Genomic DNA, 20,022 nt, shown 5'->3' with positions numbered 1-20,022 from the left:
TGGTCATCTCAAATGTATACTCTTCCTCCATAGCCACTTGTGTAATGAATACATGTCCTAAGAACCTTGTGTGTGAAAAGATGTCAAGAAGAAATTGGTGACAGTCTAGGAAATGATGGTTTATTGTTCAATAGTGAAGTCATGGTCCAGAGAGATCGGAGTCATCAGATAGTTGCCATTCAGATTCCGCCAGGTAGCAATCTTGCTACTACATGACAACAGTACCCCCTTTACCAAATTTCCATTTTGTTTTTATTTTTTCAGTGGTACTAAATGTACACAAGGACAATTCTTATCACACTGCTTCAGTAACCAGAGTGGATAAAGCAGTCAGTAGAATGGCACTAGTAACTACCTTAATATACTTTGTGACTGCCGGCTGAAAAAAGATTATCTTGCTTAATAACAAGTCTCTATGCATATTCCAACTGACTGCTAGTTTTGGTTCAATGTCAACAGCTAGGTTTATCCATCTTAGACTTGCATAGGGCATCTATTCAACTATTTAAGGTAGGCATATTTTACAATGTTTCAAAAATTAGGTTTCATATAGCTGCCGCCAATAATATGGCATGATCTCCAATCTTCACCTAAATAGGTAGTTCCCCCTAATGTGATGGTTCTTCATTTCGCTGGTGAGGATACATTTCAGCATCCTGAATACCCAATGTATATCTATATATACTATCAAGATCAACGTTATTCATATCTACACTGCCATAACCAACATTAATTTACTAACAGGTTCGGTAAAATGGTTCAAATATCCAGAGGATCGCCATTTCACTTATCTCTTCTGCAGAAATCTCTTAAGTATTACCTGCAATTGCCTTTTCTTTTAAGCTATGTAAACAGGAATCTAAAAAGTTATATTCCTGCCCATTGTCATCTATTTCAGAGATTCGGCCGTAGTTTTAATTCTCGGTGTTCCTGTTGTCCTTTCCTTATTCCCAACTTCAGTCCAAGGCATTCCTAAATGTTCCGAAGCTCTTGTGACCTCTAAATCGGAGTTGTCCAATTTCTATCTAAACTGTGATTCACAAAGTAACGGGGCGGGGGTGAGAAGTATCTGCAACACAGAGTGGAATTTAACAACTGATTTTATAATCTAAGTATTTTAACGGTGTCCCCTGATCCATATAGCAGCCTGAAGCGGTGAGCGGCTGGTTGAGAGTGTAACTCGACGTGCCCAAACAGGTTGCTCCTTTACAAAGATGGCGGCGGCGGCCGGCCTCCAGAGCCAGACTCTTAATTATTAAATAAACGCGCGTCCGTATCCGACTAAAGCGTCCTTCTCTCCGCACAAGGGGGGGGGGAGGGTATTTTATTTTATTGATCGCTGAAGCAGCGGAGGCTCAGGAGTCAGGCCGGCGGTTTCATCACGGTTTAAGGCGGCTTTCGCAGGCCCACTGTGTGTGGGGGGTGGGTTTCGGTGCGTCACCGCCTGCTTCCTAACTTCACTCTCTCGGCCATAGGCACTGCGCCTGGTTAAAGTGAGTGTCCATTCGGCGGACACCACCCACCTTTCTCCGCAGGCCAATTTTCCCCGGTCACGGAGGCGCCGCACGCTCTGCCACCTCTCCCGAGCCGTTTAACTGCCGCCCGCTCGAGCTCGGTCGCCACTTCCCCAAATCGCATCGGACACGTGACCGCCGCAAGTAGTGCCGGCCCGTGTCACGCCGCCACCAAATCACCAGCGCAAATGTTGTAATACTGATTTAATTCACTTCATATCCCTCCTCCCCTCTCTCTCTCTCTCTCTCTTCCTAACCTAACCAAACCGAGAAACGATATCGGTGCAGCGGCCGAAATCTGACAGCTGCCTTCAAACGTTTAAATCGGTCCCAATTGGCACAGAGCAAAAAAAGGGTGCCCTCCACCGGCCCTGAGTTCAGTTGCTGGCAGTGAGAGGGGTGAGGGTTTATGTTTTAATAGGCGGAGGGTTATCTTCTCTCTCTCTCTCGCTCGCTCTCTCTCATTCCCACTCGGGGCCATTGCGCTTTTTTTTCCCTGGGAAGCCATGATGGAAGTTTGAGAGTCCGGCGGCCGCAGCAGCTTGGGGAGCTGGAGTCGGTGCCGGGGCCGGAGCTGGAGCCGTGGCCAGGGCCGGGGCCGGAGCGATCGGCCGAGAGAGAGAGAAGAGAAAGAAAGAAGAGAGGAGGAGGAGGAGGGGGGCTCGGCTTCCTGCTGACTTTTTATGATTATTATTTTTAATACGGAGCGGTCTGGATCCCGGAGTGTGGATTATTTCTGCCGTTTGACGGAGGGAAAGGAGCGGCTGCGGATGTATAATTTTTTTAAAAATATATAGATATATTTTTTTAAAGTCATCTTGTTTCGTTTTAAATTCCTCCCTTTGAAGCACGGACGAGGATTTTTTTTCTCTTTTTCCCCCACCCCCCCCCCCGACGGTAACGGTGGCGGTAGAGGCGACAGTGGAGGAGGAAAAATCGCAGCGAGAAACGGTGAATGTGGCGGCCTCCTCCTCCTCCTCCTCCCGCACCGCTTTCACTTTTACCCCGTCGGATTATTTCTCTCCCCACTCCCTCCCTGCCCCCATTAACTCCTTCGATGGTGATCTAAAAAAAACTGGAGCGAAGCCCCCGCGGAGAATATTAACGGCGCCGGGAGAGAGTGTGTGTGTGTGGGGCTGGCAGTCGGTGTGTAGGCCCCGGTGTGACAGCAGCCATAATAAGGCAGAAGCCAAGAAACCCATTTCCACATCCACCACCACCACCACCACCTCCTCCTCTTCAACCGGGATCGCAGAGACATGGCTTCGAGAATCAAAGAACTTGTCAGCAGGAACAAGAGAAGATACCAGGAAGATGGATTCGACTTGGACTTGACATGTATCCATTTTTTTTTGAGGAGGTGGGGGTTGGAAAATTGCGTCTCTTGTGGCTTACAAGGTTTGAATGGAGAAGTGCAAAGAAATCCATGCAGTGCTTCATTTTATTTTATATCAGGGAGGGGAGACCTGGCCCTCCCTCTTTTAGAGACTGTGGGAATTATACAATTTATAATTTTTTTTGTATTGAAGCGTATTTAAATTGGGGTAATTCCATAAGTGGCTGCATAGAGATACTGGGTGAGTTCCTTTATATTTAACAATGAATTGGACGTGGGGCCCAGGCGTTCTAAATTAAATGTGTACTGTCATTATATACATTGCATTGTGGTGCTGAAATACCTATTGTGCAGATCTAGAGCTGCCATGCGTAGCCTCTGCAGGGGGTATACGTACTGTACAGAGTGCGGTTAGGTCTTGGCCTAGATAGGAATGGATGAAGTTAAATGCCAAATATGTGACTTTAACCAAAATGCGTAATATCGTTCAAACAGATTTTAAAGGCATAGGTATGCATTTTTGCACGACCTTTCGTATAATTAAAGATAATCACTTTGCAGTGTCGAGGGCAATTGCTTTACTCTGCTGCTATTCTATATCACTACTGGATTCAGTAGTCTATTTTTAGTTTAATGTACAAGTAATGCTGCTATCTAGTGAAATGGGCGGTAGACCTTTATAGGTGCAGTTTAAAAAAAACCTCAGTCATTGTGCTGTTAACATTGTCACGAATACAATGATTTAGGAGTCATTTGAGGTTCTTTTGATTGGAATGGATCTAGTGACTGGTCATTTTGCTGATACCTTTGGCCTTATTTCTAGTTTAGTAGCAGTTGAATGGAAGGACAGAAAACTGACATGCAAGTGGAATACTGTAACGAGCAGTTTATGGTGGTGATGTCATTGTGCATCAGTTTAAAATTACAAGGCACGCTGTCTGATCTTGTGCACTTTACTAGGATTTGAAATATTGTGTGTAATGTAGCTGATAAACCTGCACTGCATTAGAATTAACTGCAGTTTTATGTCACGTGGTTCTTTGGGAAATGGTTTGGCATTAAAAAAAATTGTACTGAACCCTCCGTTCTTGGAATATCACTAGCAACTCTACAGACTTGGGTGTCGATTATGCACATACGGAAAACTTGGGTTGTACCCAGTCTCTGGTGTTGGTGAGATGCAAATCGTCCGTTCACAATCCAATATTCAAATCTGTGTGTTTGTATGACTGAGTTTTTCACTGTAGCACTGGTTGGTAAATTTGTGTATTGACATTTTGGTTAATCAGTTTTGCCTATTTTCACAATGTTTCCTTTGTTAGGGTGTAAAAATGTGCTGCATATGCAAGATATTTGCATAACTAAGTTGAATACCTTGAGGAAGAACTACTGGTGTTTGAGTTCTTGATACAGTTTTGTAAATGAAAGCAACAGAAAGTTCAGGAGTACTTTTCATTAATGCTTTCCTGTTATGACTTTGATTATAACATGGTTTGAAAATAACCATGCACATGCTTTTCATCATGTTTCTATGATCTACTGTAGGAGAAAGTATTCTACAAATTTGGCATATTATGGCTTCAGAAAACATTTGCTACTTTGTCAAAACTTTAAATTTTTGCTTGAGTATCATGCAGTGTTTTTATAATTAAGCTATACGACACACTGGATTATGGATATATAAAGTGGAAAATCTGCTGCCGCTTAGAAAATATTTTGAGACTTGAGTGTGAAAAATGAAGCAAAACGAACTGTGTTTGGGTCAAACCTTAGCAATAAGGTAGATCTTCTTACTCTGAACAAAAATATACCCAAAATTTGTTCAATAAATATTGTTCCCGTACACAGTTCTTTATGAAAATACCGATTTATGCATGTTTTATCATTGACCCTTAATCTGAAATCTTATGAAACTTAAAAGCTTATGTTTCACATATTGCAGACAAGTTCTTTTTTGGTTTTATGTAGTCAAGTTTTGGTCTTTTGCCTTCATGATTGGAATGACCAGAGAAGTAGAATCTGGATGAAAAATGAAATGAAAGTTGGTACCCTTGAGTAGTTAATATTGAAAGGGAACAGCAATGCAGCAGTCTACAGTAAATATTGCAAGTGCTTTGGTGTAACTTGTCCTGCATACATTAATAACTTAGAATCCACAATGTATCTATGCTGGGAGATGTTAACATCTCTTGACAAAGAGTTTGACTCAAAACGTTGACTCTATTTTCTCTCCACGGATGTTGCCTGGCCTGCTGAGTTTTTCCAGCATTATTTTCTGTTATTTTGGATTTCCAGCATCCGCAGTATTTTGCTATCATACTGGGAGATGTTAATATGCTTTAAATGTTCTACCACCGCCGTTCAAATTACGTGGTGCAATAACATTCACTTCAAGTCATGCAATTCAGTCACAGGTGGCTGTCATCTATCGAGGGCATTGTGACACTGATTAGCCAGACATGGAATAAGACTTGCCGCAAACTTTACCTATATACTATAGGGAATATGGGATGTTTTACTTTGTTAAAGGTGCTATATAAATGCAAGTTGTTGTAAGAATAAGAGGTTCAGATGTGTGCATTCTACTCATGTGTCAGCATAGCTCAGTAGATAGCACTGTGGATTCAAGTTCCACTTTTGGATCTAGGCTGACATTTCAGTGCATTGTTGAGGGAGTGCTGCATTTTTGAGGCAGTGCTGCATTGTTGAGGGAGACATCCTTTGGGTGCGACACTAAGCTGACAGTATACGTCTGGTCTAGTGGTTCTGATAAGACTTTGACGATCCCATTGTACTATTTGAAAAGCAGCAGGGAGTTCTTCCAGGGTCCTGTCTGATATTTCTCCTTCAATCAAAAACAAAATTTAATTGGTCATTCCTCTCATTGCTGTTTGTGGGATCTTGCTATGTGTAGAATGACTGCTATATTTGCCTATTTAACAGTCACTGCATTTCTTTGATATCTCTTCGAGGATAAGGTGTCACATAAATCTATCGTGGTTTGATATTTGAATTGTAATGGATTTTGCATTACAGTTATTTAATTGTAATGCAAAATCCACTCTATACTCATTTTTATTGGTATTTACAAAGGACAGCACACAATCAAGACATTTGCAAAGAAGTAGTATGAAGGAGATGCAAGGAAGCCAGAAGTGGGAGAATAGTTTGGAGTCTTATCAATGTCATCTCAATTCAAAGATGTGTTACTACAGCAATCGTCATGGTTTCAAAGGTGCAGTATCTAATACAGTCTGATTGAAGCCTAGCTTTTTAAAAAAAAGGGATTTTGAGAGTAAACGTTTTCTTAAAGATTCTGCTGTTATTTAGGTACAGTGCATTGTCATAGTTTTAATGGATTACAGCATACATTTTGTAGTAGCTTATGAGGAACTTTAGCAACTACCTCTGATAAGTGGTACTTGTATTTGGATGCAACTCTTGTAGCTTTGAGGGTTCCTTCAGTCAGTGGATTGATGCGTGATCCTCCTGCACAAGCCGAAGCTATGTGGGGGATGTTTTCGATGTTGGTCTGTTGGCAATGGGCCAGAAATGAGGATCAGGTTTTGAATAATTTCTCTTGCTTCAACCTCAGTGAGTACATTATTTTTTCCAAACTAGCTCATTTTCTATAGTGATTTTACCCATGTTCAGTGGATTGGTGGGGGCGAAGGTCACTCTATTGCCTCTGTGGGTCACTACACCAAGCTGTAATTAGGAGCGAGCTTGCATGTGTTCACACGTTGCTCTACTTCAGCAGTAGGTGGTTGTTCTGATTGGCCAGCAACAGAAAGCAAATAAATATATTTCAGTGAGAGAGCTATTCTACTATCTGTAGCAAGGTAGAACGCAAAACTGTAGAACCTAGAATTTTAATAAAACTATTGATTCTGTAGGGTTTTTTCCTATTACTGTGGAAAGCTGTCATTCATCCACTCGGCAAATGATAACAGTGATATGATTTTAATTGGGAGATAAACCACGTAGAAAATTTTGGGAACAGATCTGCATCTCATCATTGCGTGGAACAGCGTATTCGAGCATTTGTGTGAGTGCTTCTCCAGTTAGACGCCACTTGGAATTGTGGCCCTTGGCAAAAAAGTTTGTGAATAGCACTGCCTTTGCAGGATGTTTTCCTTTTCTGCTCTGCAACCCTTATCCATAGGGAGTAGCTGAATTGAAAGATTAGGCAAATGCCATATTGGTCTTGAAACACAAATTAAAATTTCAGTGAAATGGATTTGGATGGTTATGTTTTGGAATTGTAAAAACTATTAAATGGTCTGATTCTGAAAGTCTTAAAAAGGAGATTATACACCTGAATTGTCACACCGATGAATCCCTAGTTTTACTTTTGTATAATGTTTTTTGGTGTTAATTTTGTGGAAAAATCAAAATGGGATTAGACCTAGAAGTAATTCTTTTATCAATAACAATAGGTAAAGTTGAATAAAGCAGCAGGCTATTGCAGAATTCAAAACTAACATCGGTCTGTTTGACTTGGAAAAGAGCAACTGGTCCATCAAGCCTGTTCTATCCCAACATGGTACAGCCTTAATGCCAATCCTGGGAGAGGTAAAATAAAAAACATGGTGGCCAATTTAGGGGGAAAAAGCCCTCTCCAATCCCCAAAGCAAGCTCGATGCTAATCACAGCGACCCGTCACATAGTTTATAAAATTTCAGATGTCTTCGACTCAGGAACTCATCCACATTCAAGTGAATCCATACTTGCCGCATGTTTTGGTAATCTATTCGATGATTAGATTGATGAGTCTGTGAAAAGAAATACTTTTTAACATCTAAACTAACTCTTTTACACTGTACCCTCTAGTTCTCCCATTTTTATCCAGCTCAAGTAACTTGTCCATCTGAACAGAATCTATTCCCACTGTCATTTTAAAGACCTCATTCATTTAATTGATAAAGCCCTGTTGCCTGAGCCCATCTTAATGCCCAAGTGCCAGATGATGAGTTATCATTACGGGTGTCCTCCTCTGGGCCTTCTCCAGGGCTTCAATGTCTCCTGCCACACGAGGGGAACAAAACTAAACATGGATACGACCGTACCACGTATTGTATTTCTAGTTTTTTATCAAACTGTCCTAGCCATGTCTGACGCCAAGGTCCCTCTTCTGCTCTGTAACCTTAAATTGGGTAATACTGCATGATGTACAGTTGTGTGGAATTACCCAAGACTCAATTGTGATGTCCTAGTGACTGTTGTCGGGCTTATTAAGTTCTATAGTCACCTGAGACTTTAGAAGTCGTGTGGTAGGCCTGCTGCAAGTTGATGTCACCAGTGGCTCAGTTGGTAGCACTCTCGCCTCTGGGTCAGAAAGTTATGGGTTCAGGTCCCACTCCAGAGACTTGAGCACAAATCTAGGCTGACACTCCAGGGGCAGTACTGAGGGAGTGCTGCGCTGTCTGAGGTGCCGTCTTTCGAATGAGACATTAAACCGAGGTCCCGTCTGCTCTCTCGGGTGGACGTAAAAAATCCATTGTACTATTTCGAAGAGGAGTAGGGGAGTTATCCCCGGTGTCTTGGCCAATATTTATCCCTCAATCAGCATCACTAAAAACAGATTGTCTGGTCATTATTACATTGCTGTTTGTGGGAGCTTGCTGTGCACAAGTTGGCTGCCGCGTTTCCTACATTACAACAGTGACTACACTTCAAAAGTAAAGTGCTTTGGGACATCCTGAGGTTGTGAAAGGTGCTGTATAAATGCAAGTCTTTCTTGATGAGGCTGCTGTTTGCTAATAGAGGCAGGGCTTATCTTTACTACAAGGGGGATAACAAGTGATTTATAGACTAGTTTCACAGTTGCTGAGGGACATTGTTAAACTCCAGCTCCATTGGCACAAAATAGATTCTCAACCTGTAGAGATTGCTGGATTGGGACCAAAAACAGCATGAGGAAAAAATTAAAAGGGAAACTAAGCAAATACTTCACATGCTTGGTGGTAGCACCTAGCCAGGTGGCAACGCCCACCAGTATGCTTTCTGAAACTTGCTGATTTGAAATATGACTGTACAATTATATCCTTTTTAGCAGTTGGCATACGTGACAGTGCCGTCGCATGCAGTTCCTTTTTAGAGGGCAAAGGTCCAATGTGATATTCGGAGCATGCTAAGGTTTTACAAAATGGGGAATCAATCTTGCTGACCTCTTGTGGAGGATAAAATGTTAACGTGTCATAAGCTGTCAGGTGTTTGACTCTTGATACCCTCGGTGTTTCTTTATCTTTGAGCCTTTGAGGCCGTTCTCACTTCTCGTGTGATAGGAGTACAATAACTTGGTCTGGCAGAATTTGGTAGTTCATGATCTACATATTTGTTGATGCAGTGTCCATTGACTTTTGGCGCCACCTGCCAAAGAGCTGGAGAAGGGAAAGCACACGCAGTTTCAGAATTTTGTTTTAGTAGTTTTGGAAAATGTGAGCAGTTTTGTGCTAACTTTTAGTTTAAAGGGCTATTTCAGACTGAATTCATTTTTTCTTGAGGTGGGGAATATTAGAGGGCTTTGTTATCCTCATTGTTTATGGTTGATGACAGGGAAGACAATTATGTAGAATAAAAATTTGTATGTGCTTTTCCCTGTTGACCCGTGGAATGGGTTTTGATTACAGTAGGAAAGTATTCTGTGTAAAATAGTTGATCCCTGTTGAATTTTTCTATGAACTCCACTGATAACAAAAATAGAAAACAAATGTGTTTCTGGCCTCGTAAGCATTCCAGACAAGCTGGAATCAGTGGTTACTGCTGGGTACACTGCTCTTGTGCTCTTTTGTGACAAACACATTTGCTTACATGAAATGTTATTCTTCTCGTAGTTGTGGCAAAGCACTTCATGAAAAGACCTTCCTTTTAAGCCATAAGTTGTTTCAGAACTTAGGTTATGGGCTGCAGGTACTTTCGCATTGGAAACTATTCCTGCATCCTATGCCCCAAATGCCGCTACTTCTATAGGTATAAATCGTCTCTAAATTCTTACTAAATCAAGCCTAGTTTTTGCTACTATGCTTTCGTTAGTATGAGTTCTGCCTTAAAGCCAGTTATGGAATTCAACCAGGATTTTATATTGTTTTCGTCATGGAATTAAGCTTCCCCTATGATGTACAGATAAATTGTGCAAATTCTGTAATCTGAGTGGGTTTTTTTTCCCCCCAAGTGAATGAACAGCTAATATATATATATATATATATATTGCAGTGCTTGAACATGAGAAACTAATATAAATTCAGGCTCATGATGCACAATTTTGATCGTCAGTAATTTGAAACTAACATGACAGAAGCTCAAGCCAATGGTTAGATGGGTGAAGAGAATATCTGGGAGTGTTGGGGAATGAATGAAGGCTGTAATGATAGTCAAGATAGGTGGGAAAATAATCTGGGATATATTAGTGCGTGGTTGTAGAAATATGGGGAAGAGGAATATATGTAAAGCATCATTGGTTCTTATCCTTGAATTGTTAAAATCATGGTAAGGAAATGTTTAGCACGTCCAGTTTCTCAATGTAATGCTTTGTTTTATGGAAATTCTCTGGATTTAGTGTATTTGGAATCTAGTAGAAATGTAGTAAATTTTATTCATTGGTGTAATATCAGAATTTTGTAATGCAGATGGCAATTGTCTTCAGTGCTTTCAAACTGATGAATGCATCTGTGTTAATGAAGATGTTTTGAGTTATGCTAAGAGCAGTCCTGAAATGCTTCTTGGAGATTTTCTGTGAAAAATGCCACAAGTACAGAATGATCCACGTTGAGATTGAAAGCTTTCCCCAACTCGTGCATGTGTACTACTTCTAGGTTTAAAATGATTCTAGAATTTTGGCTGTTGTGTTCAAATGTGAAATTAATTTTCAGCAATTGCAAATTGAGAATTAAGGGGGCGAACACCTGAAATTCGCCCAGTGACTTGTATCTCTACAAATGGTTGACGCAATGTCTTCTCAGACCGCATTATAAAAAATTATCAGCCTTGAGAGAGCAGATATATGTCATGTATTCCTGTTCATTACTTATGTGCTGTTGATTCCACAAGTTCAAATATAATCTTCAGACAGATGTGTTTGATTTTGTATGTGAAGAGAAAAAGGAGGTGTCGAGGCAAAACTTCAAATTACCAGAGCACATGCTCCTAAATTATTTGTATAACTTTGTTATTTTTTATCTATCTATATTCTATTAAAAATCTTATGTTTATGTGCACTTCCTGTCTGCACCACACATTTTGTGTCAACGTTTCCCTTATAAATTCCTTTGTTCACATCTGGTCTTGACTCCCTGTGTGCAATGCCACAGAGATTGTCTAAGATTTAGTAATTATTCTAATGAAGTCAGGTCTTCACGTAGGTCATTATCTCAGTAAGGTTTACTGATCGAATAGAACTTTTAAAGAAGCAAAAAATAATCAATCTAGAAATGATCAAGGACCTATATGAATAGATGGTTTGCAAATAGTTGAAATTGGATCAGTAGGTTCGGATGCTGCCCTACCAAGCCCAGTTCCAGTTCCAGGGTTAACTTTCACACCTCTTTGGATGTGAGAGTCCTAAAGGAAACTAGTTTGGGCAGCTCAGTCAAATTCCGAGTGGGAGTAGGCTCACAACGTGCAACTATCTACAGTTTGAAATAAATTTCACTTGGAGATCATGGTATTTTGAAAATGGAAAATCCACACTGGGTGCAGTAGGAATATTTGAGTTTGTGCTATCAGGCCAATTGTTGGGAGCAATTGTGAGATTGCTACTCTACAGCTGCTGTTTCTTAAGGTTTGGAAGTGCTCTGCTGACACTACAATTTCTATGGCACCAATTCTGTAGTGCTTACGAGAGAGTGATTATTCAAGGTGGTATGGTGGTCCAGAATGTTGTGTGTGGTTATGGCTCATGATTTTATAGCACTGTTGAGTTTCCAATATCGGATGTGTTACTTTCAAAGCTAAGCATTTCCGAGGGTGGGGAAGGGAGGAGGAGGAAAGGAAGGAGAGTATCACTAAGCTTCAAAGCTTGTATTTAGGTGCAGCACAGCAGCAGTAACTTAAAATCCCATTTATACTGTGGTGTTCTGGTAGCGTCTATGTTCTGGAATAAACTCTCCTGTATTGATATAAGCTCACTTCTCTAGCTGCGGGTTCCTTACAAGGATGTTGCACATGCATTGTAAAAGGATCCCAGGTTTTAACTTGCAAGTGTTTGATCTATCTGCATGTTCAGGTATTGAGGGTGACTGCTAGCTTCAGTTTGGCTGTCTTCTTCAGTTTCAGTGGTACAGGAAACTTTCGATTTACCGGCACCTAAATAACCGGAAATCTCGGTTAACCGGCAAAATTCAGGAGTAGGTTCAGGTAAGTTTTACTTCATATTGTACTTTCCTTCCTCAATCTGTTGCTGTGCAAGGGTGTAGCTACAGAGACGCTTGGAACTTGTGGCCATTGTTCTGCACCTGTTGCTAAGCAACAGGGTTTGTTGCTTTATACGGAGCTCTCAGCTCTCCGTATCTTTTAACTATAGCTCTCGGTTATCCGGAATTTTTGATGAACCGGCACCACGTCAGTCCCGGATAAAAAAAAGTTTCCTGTATGTGGTCTCTAGCAGTGTACTCCTGGTGCCACTATAAGTGCCCTTGCAACCTTTTTTTCCATCTTAGTCTGCACAATTAGTCTGTAGAATTAATCACCTATGTAATTGCGGATTGTTAATACAAACTAATGAATGCTTTAATTGCCTATTTTCAAAAGGTGAGACGATGTTCCAACTTCAGTAACCTCTTAACACTTAGATGTTCTTGCCATAGTTTGACTTAAATGGCTATACTGTAGTTTAGTTTGCTGAAAAGCAAATTGCCACCATGTGTTCATTTTTCATTTTTTAATCATGAAAAGGTCAACTTCTAGCAAACAAAACATGTGCGACACAGGAGATAGTGGTTTTGAAAACTGGTTGTAGTTAGTATATGCTGTGTTTTGTTTTGGAATAAGATGTACAAGGAAACTCTTTTTTTATCCGGCACCGATGGGACCGGCGTGGTGCTGGTTTATCAAAAAGTCCGAATTACAGAGAGGTATAGTGAAAGGTACGAGAGCCCGGTACACAGCAACAGATCCAGGCATCCCTGTTGCTTAGCAACAGGTGCAGGAACCCCGGTTACACAGCCACAGATCCAGGAACGGCCACTAATATGAAGTAAAACTTACCTGAACCTACTTCTGAATTTTGCCGGTTAACAGAGATTTACGGTTATTTGGGTGCTGGTAAATCGAGAGTTTCCTGTACAACGGTATCTGTCTTGCTATATAACAGTTTTTTGCTTTCTGTCCCTTTTGTAGCTTAGTGTTAAAGAATGCTGCTTTTTAATTTTTAAATTATGACCTAGAAATTGCGGTCGGAGGCGTCCCTCCAGAGTACGCCGCCAACCCACGAAACATTTCCGAAATTACCTCCTGGTGCCCAGGCTGCGAAGAGTTGCGGTCTGACGCTGCGAGGCGGAGGGCAACGTTATGCCCCAGGGATGCAGGCAGTACGGAAGCGTACCTGGGATCATGTGGGCCCGGTCCTCCAATGACTAAGGGGAATTCCATTGCAATCATTTACGAAGGGAATCCCCAAATAATTATACAATGTACAGAATTACAATTTTATTCATAAGTTCCTTCATTAGACCAACCTTAATAAAAATGTAATTTTTGATCATTTTAAACATCATTAATCCAGGCCAATATTTGCATAAACTAATTTTAAGTGTTTGTGCACAATTTGGGATTTTTAAATGTTTTATTTAAGCCTATATACTCTTACGCTGATGCAAGCAGGCCCTATGCCTGCTTTTACCAGCTGTAAGAGTTGTGTGGGCAGTTGTTGGGCAAATAGCCCAACTCTGCACCAGCAATACTTAGTTTTCAGGTGGTTCGGATGATCTGTCAAGGCGTACCTTGAACTTGCGGGGCCTTCCAAAGGGAATATGACTGCGTACTCTGAGAGTACGGCGTTGCAGGCACTGCAATTTCAGGGCCACTATGTTGACTTCATGAGCTGATCAATATTTTTTTTAACAAGAATGTACTTTGCAAAGTGGAGGTTAGTGCCATTTATAAACTAAAAGCTTGATTGAGATTTTCCACCTACTAAAATTCAAAATGGGCACTCATTGAAATGAGTAAATAGGCTTTTTTAATATTCAGCTTAAAAAATTAAAAATTCTGGGCACTGCACTTTTAAATTAATGGTTTCTTTTTCTCCACCCTATAGGCAACATGTGTTAGCCAAACTGTCCAATAATAAGCTTAACATATAGTCTAAACTAGGAATCCTATATAATTTATGAAGGCCAATATTAATGAGAGCTTTGGTTGTATTTAATAAATATCAAACAAAGAATTAAAAGATGCACAGTGGTAAAGAATAGTTTACTGGAAGGAAATGACAATGCGAGCTGGTGATTATTGAATTTGCAGCTGTGAAAAATATTGATGAATAAATGGATTGGCTGATTGGGCTGTGTGTTCTTGCAATTGCATTTTACAGTAGTTGTAAGTTTCATGCATTTGTGTCCCCAGAAAACTGCAAATAAGTAATTTGCTGATGAGTTAATGCAAATATTTTTCTGGAAATGTTAACGTTATATCAGTTAAATTTCTGTTATCATGTTTATATTGAAAAATGTGGATGGAAGGTGTTGTACAGTCTTGAATTGTCCACTGTTTGTCAACCATGGTGGTAAGCATTGGTCAATATGGCACAGAACTGGTACCAAGAAAATAAGGTGAGCTTGGGTTTGATGCATCTTTTGCTAGGACTGAAAAGTAATTGTCCATTATTGGTGAGGTATTCTGTGGCTTTATTCTGGTAGAGGAAATCAAATGTAGCATATGCTTTGCTTATTTTAAACAAGTGATAATGACTATATGTACAATGGTTGTTAGTAAGCTATGATCAGGTTGTAAAGTGAAAATAGAATTCATGTCCCAGTTATGATTGTTTCTGTAACTTTTTGCTTGTGGGTTGCACTCTTGCCTCCAGGGAGAAATATAAACCTTATCCAGACCTGAATTATTGGTAGTGAGAACGGCCACTTTGTGAGCCCTGTATAATGAGAGCAGACATCAAAACTAAATGTAATGCCAGTTCATACCATTACATACTTAACGAAATTGGAATTTACAGGATGGGTTCATAAGCATAAGGAGATGTCTCTGTGTAAAGTTAAATGATTTTAGCTTCTATTCGTGAGTGATTACAACTATGTAATCTGATCAGAAGGTTTAAATGATAGAAATTATCAGCAAAGGTAGGGTGCTTTATTAATGTCATTTGATTCCCAGGGGAACTGTTGACATTTTTATTGCATTGGGCTCCTCACAGCAGATTAAAGTCACGTAATCAGTGATTTTTGAAGAGTTGAACCTGAAGAAAGTTTTTATTTTGTGGAATTGTGAAGTAAACCAGAAGCTGAATAAAATAATATTCCCAGGAGTGTCAACGTTGTTTGGGGAAATATTGCTGGATTAAAGGGAAATCGACAGTTGAGTCGAGAAATTGTATATCCGGTACAGTCTGCTCCTCGTAATTCAAAGTTTTTTATGAAAATAAATTGACCAATTATTTGAATTGAGCAATGTCAATCACTCTACAGTAAGTCATTTTTATAATGCCATCTATGCTTGTTTTGAAGTTAATTAGTTCTAGTTATTTGAATTCAAATTCTTTTGAGCACTAAATTAGGAATTTAGTGGTCACAAAAAATTGAATGTGGGTAATCTAAATGAATCATCTTCAAATTAAGAGGAGTAGACTGCATCATAAAATTACTCATTGTACACTGGTGCCTGTTCATGTGTATTTTCCTGTAGCTGAAGGGAGAGGCACAAGGAACCTTTTTTCTTCAGTTGTATTTTAACATAATTATGGGTGATTTTTTTTTCATTTCATGCATATAAATAAACAATTGCATTTGCAGTATTTTGCAATTGTTTTAGTATGTTGTACAGCATTTGCTTTGTGAATTATTTCATGCTGCACAATGCAACCTGATGGGCTGATATTTTTCTCATCAAAGAGCATATCTTTGCGATTTTTTTTTTTTTTTTTTTTTTTTTTTTTTAAATGTATGTACACTGACTAGCTAAGAGCATCTCAACAACCTGAGTTGCAGTTCTGATTTGGGGAAAAATGTGTAATAATGAGTTTTTGACTGCCGCTGCATTTTGATTTGTCATGCTTGGATGTGCAAATTCTGTAATTGTACTGGAGTATTTGTGTACGTGTTAGGAAGTCATGCTTTGTAATGTAAGGTAGTTCTTTTAACGTTTACATTCAAAATAAGAGGATTTTTATATTGCTTTTTGATGGTCTGGTTTTAAACAAGATGGAAAAGCTCAATAACTGGTCAGTGTCTGTTCAGCTTGTGAAACTTTTTTGCATACAAATTTTGAGTTTTTAATCTGCATGATGCTCTAGTTGCTCCTCCTATATGTTCATATACATTCAGTATTTACTGAATAAAATGGAACCCATGCATTTATTATTTAATTGAATTAATCTCTGGTAAGAGCTAACTTTTTAATGAATTTCTGTAATGCCGCTTAGTTACAATCATATGTTCTTTTCATATGCTAACTTCTTAAATGACTGTGTGTTGTAGCTGATGGCTTGCCCTCTGACTGCTTTCACCAACTCCTGGGTTTTCTAGAACGTTACACTTTACTTTATCTTCATGCCAATGACCTCTTTCACTCATCACCCAACACTCTCCACACTTGCTGTTAATTCCACTCTACATCCATGAAATTCCTTCACGACGTGTATCTTCAGGGTGCACAACCTCTCTCGCAGTGTATTGGCTGAATCAATAAGTGTTGATCTTCTCCATGGTAATCAGTGGAGCATTGAAATATTTTTCCAATTCTTCAGGAAGTTTATTAATATCTCGAGTATAATCCATGGCTGCATCCTTGGTCCTTCCACACATCAGTCTCCTTAGCTTCCTGTCATCTGCTACCTGACTTGTCTCACACCTCCAAGAAGATAGACATTTCTTTTGCCCTCAATAACTTTTAACTATGAAATGTAAGTCTGCCCAACACTTAAATACTGCTCCCATATCTGGTAAGGTCCTTCTAACATTTCTCGCATTCCTGCATGTTCTAAAAAGAAAAATGCTACTTTTTCCTGTCCATGCATCTCTCCTATGCCCCTCTGAACATTTTCCCCTTGTTCCTCCTAAGCTGCAGCGACACCTCCTATGTACTGTTCATTCTCCTTGTCATCCTACATGTAATTTTTCTTTCCCAGGACTTTTTCAAGCTTCTAAAACTTGAGCTTGGTGTTACGTGATCACTACTTGATTTACCTCCACTTTTGTTCTTTTCAGCCTTGGTGGTGCCCTGCACAATGGGCCTTGGTTTACCAATTAAAAGGAAAATTGAATCTTGAAAGAAATAACCAAAACCCTACTCACTTAACTGTGCAGCATTGCTGACTTCCTCTCGACATGCTTTTAGCTTGATTGTGAATGTCCGTATTTTGTAATACATACTACAGGTTTATTGTATGTAGTTAGTTTATAACTAAAGATTCCAGATTTTACTAATAAATTATCAAATTTTTTAAGTAGTTTAAAAAAAAATATACCATTTATTAAAATCTTTTTTAGTACGTTTGCCTAAGATTTGGTTCTGATATTGTCTTTCAGTTACATGCAGTAATAATGTTTATGGCATGTTCTGTAGGCTGGTGGAAAGATTAATTATGTAAGTGATGTTGGCAAGTTACCAGGCTCCTGAAATTCGCCTGCTCCAAGATGGCCTCCGTAGATTTAATGTGCATCATTCTTTGTGAAGCGCATCTTGTCGTTTGTCCGAAGTTTGACTTTAACTCATTTGAAACTGTGCTCCCTTGCCCTACTGTAGAGTAGTTTTCAAGTAGCTTTTACCTTTTCTATATGGTTTACTTCTTTTGTACAGTTCCTTTCAAGGCTGGAAAGCAAAGCTTCTCTAGACTGTTCCTTGGCACTCTGCTCTCGGTTATGAAGGATTTAGATAGAGTAAATAAAGAGAAACTGTTTCCAATGGCTGAAGGGCCGATAACCAGAGGGCACAGATTTAAGCTGATTGGCAAAAGAACCAGAGGCGACATGAGGAAAACTTTGTTACACAACGAGTGGTTCGGATTTGGAATGCACTGCCTGATAGGCTGGTGGATACAGATTCAATAGTAGCCTTCCAAAGGGAATTGGATAAATACTTGGAGCAAAAATTGCAGAGATACGGGGATAGCAGTGGAATGGGACTAACTGGACTGCTCTTCGAAACAACTGGCGCAGACTCGATGGGCCGAATGGCCTCCTGTGCTGTACTATTCCATCTTCTGACTCCTCTGCACCTTCTCGAGGGTTTAATTTATTCCCTTGAGTCTTAATGGGCAAAATTGGATGCAGTATTTGAGTCTTGGTCTGAGCAGCACTGCATAGTTTGATTATGATTTGCTTTGACTCGTGTGCTACAGTTTTGGCTATGTAGTTCAGTGTTCCATTTGTTTTGATTGTTGCTCTGCAATGATTGAACATGTTGAGCATAGAATCTTGAATTTCTTTCAACTTCACTTAGCTATTTTAGCACTATGGAGGACTTCAGCTTTATTTCCCTATATGCTGTACTTTATGTTTATCCATATTAAATCTTTAGCTCTTATTGTTCCAGCCATTGGTGTATTTTATCTAAATTTGTAATTCTCGTCCTGCATTTTCCGATTCAAGTGTTCCTAGTTTGGGGTCATCTGACCAGTTTGCATTGAGATTCTAAATTCAAGTTAATGTAAATTTAAAAATAGTAGGGGTCCCATTGATCCCTGTACATCCCACTTTTTTTCCTGCCATCCTGACATTGTAACAAGTACCTGTTTCCATTCCTTCAGCCAATTAAAAAAAATATATAAATAAATAAATAAATTCCACAGGTTATACCTTGAATCCTCACTTTTTTAAATTTAAATGTTGTCTTTGGAACTTTGTCAAATGCTTTTTGAAAAGTTGAAATACACTGTCACAGAGTAGTTCTTGGGATGTCATATCTTGGGAGGTGGATGGCAGGTGGGAGGTGAGGAGGTTGGTCAGGTAGTATCTATTCCTTCTGAATGAGTGTAGACTGGAGTTGACTAGGTTATCAATTTAGAGATAAACCTCAAGGCTACCCATATTCATTGGATTTTACCCAGTATTGTGTAGTTCCCTGTATCTTTTATCACACTTTCTGAAAATTGGCAATGAATGTTAGTGCATCAAAAACTTTAATCATAGAAACATAGAAGATAGGAGCAGGAGTAGGCCATTCGGCCCCTCGAGCCTGCTCCGCCATTCAATGCGATCATGGATGATCATCAAGTTCAGTACCCAGTCCCTGCTTTCTCCCCATACCCCTTGATCCCTTTAGCCTTAAGAAATATATCCAACTCCTTCTTGAATATATTTAACCAGCTGGAGTGCCCGGCGGTGCCGAGGGTTTTTTGAGGGCATGTTGTTATGAAAAAAGTAGAAATAATTTTTATATATATAAATGAGTTTGTTTGTCTGTCTGTGTGGGAAGGGGAGAGAGAGACTGGGGGGAAGGATATATATAAATGAGTTTGTGTGGGAAGGAGAGGGGGGGAAGGAGAGGGGGAGAGAGGGAAGGAGAGGGAGAGAGGGAAGGAGAGGGAGAGAAGGGGAGAGGGAGAGAAGGGGGAAGAGAGAGAGGGAAGGAGAGAGAGAAGGGGGGAGAGAGAGAGAAGGAGAGGGAAGGAGAGAGAGAGAGAGGGAAGGAGAGAGAGAAGGAGAGGGAAGGAGAGAGAGAGAGAAGGAGAGGGAAGGAGAGAGAGAAGGAGAGGGGGAGAGGGAAGGAGAGGGAGAGAGGGAAGGAGAGGGAGAGAAGGGGGAGAGGGAGAGAAGGGGGAAGAGAGAGAGGGAAGGAGAGAGAAGGGGGGAGAGAGAGAGAAGGAGAGGGAAGGAGAGAGAGAGAGAGGGAAGGAGAGAGAGAGAGAGGGAAGGAGAGAGAGAGAGAGAAGGAGAGGGAAGGAGAGAGAGAGAGAAGGAGAGGGAAGGAGAGAGAGAGAGAAGGAGAGGGAAGGAGAGAGAGAGAGAAGGAGAGGGAAGGAGAGAGAGAAGGAGAGGGAAGGAGAGAGAGAGAGAGAGAGGG

The 20,022-nt window shown here is 40.2% G+C and overlaps 1 protein-coding gene across 4 annotated transcripts in view; it reads left to right on the top strand.

The window, feature by feature from the left end:
* Positions 1-1,760: 1,760 nt before the first annotated feature.
* The window catches only part of ptenb (phosphatase and tensin homolog B), a 160,760-nt gene continuing 142,498 nt past the window's right edge, over positions 1,761-20,022 (top strand). Inside the window, exon 1 of one of the 4 annotated variants that reach the window (XM_085994866.1) lies at positions 1,761-2,852. In XM_085994866.1, coding sequence (XP_085850992.1) covers positions 2,774-2,852 — 79 coding nt within the window. In that variant the 5' untranslated portion in view covers positions 1,761-2,773. The remainder of the gene's footprint in view (positions 2,853-20,022) is intronic. The other 3 variants (XM_085994868.1, XM_085994867.1, XM_085994869.1) reach the window with 3 other exon arrangements.

The sequence above is a fragment of the Somniosus microcephalus genome, chromosome 8, assembly GCF_052327205.1.
Source record: "Somniosus microcephalus isolate GS21.2 chromosome 8, FLI_Smic_1.0, whole genome shotgun sequence".
In the NCBI taxonomy this organism is placed as follows: Eukaryota; Metazoa; Chordata; class Chondrichthyes; order Squaliformes; family Somniosidae; genus Somniosus; species Somniosus microcephalus.
This window is presented reverse-complemented; position numbering and strand designations above follow the sequence as displayed.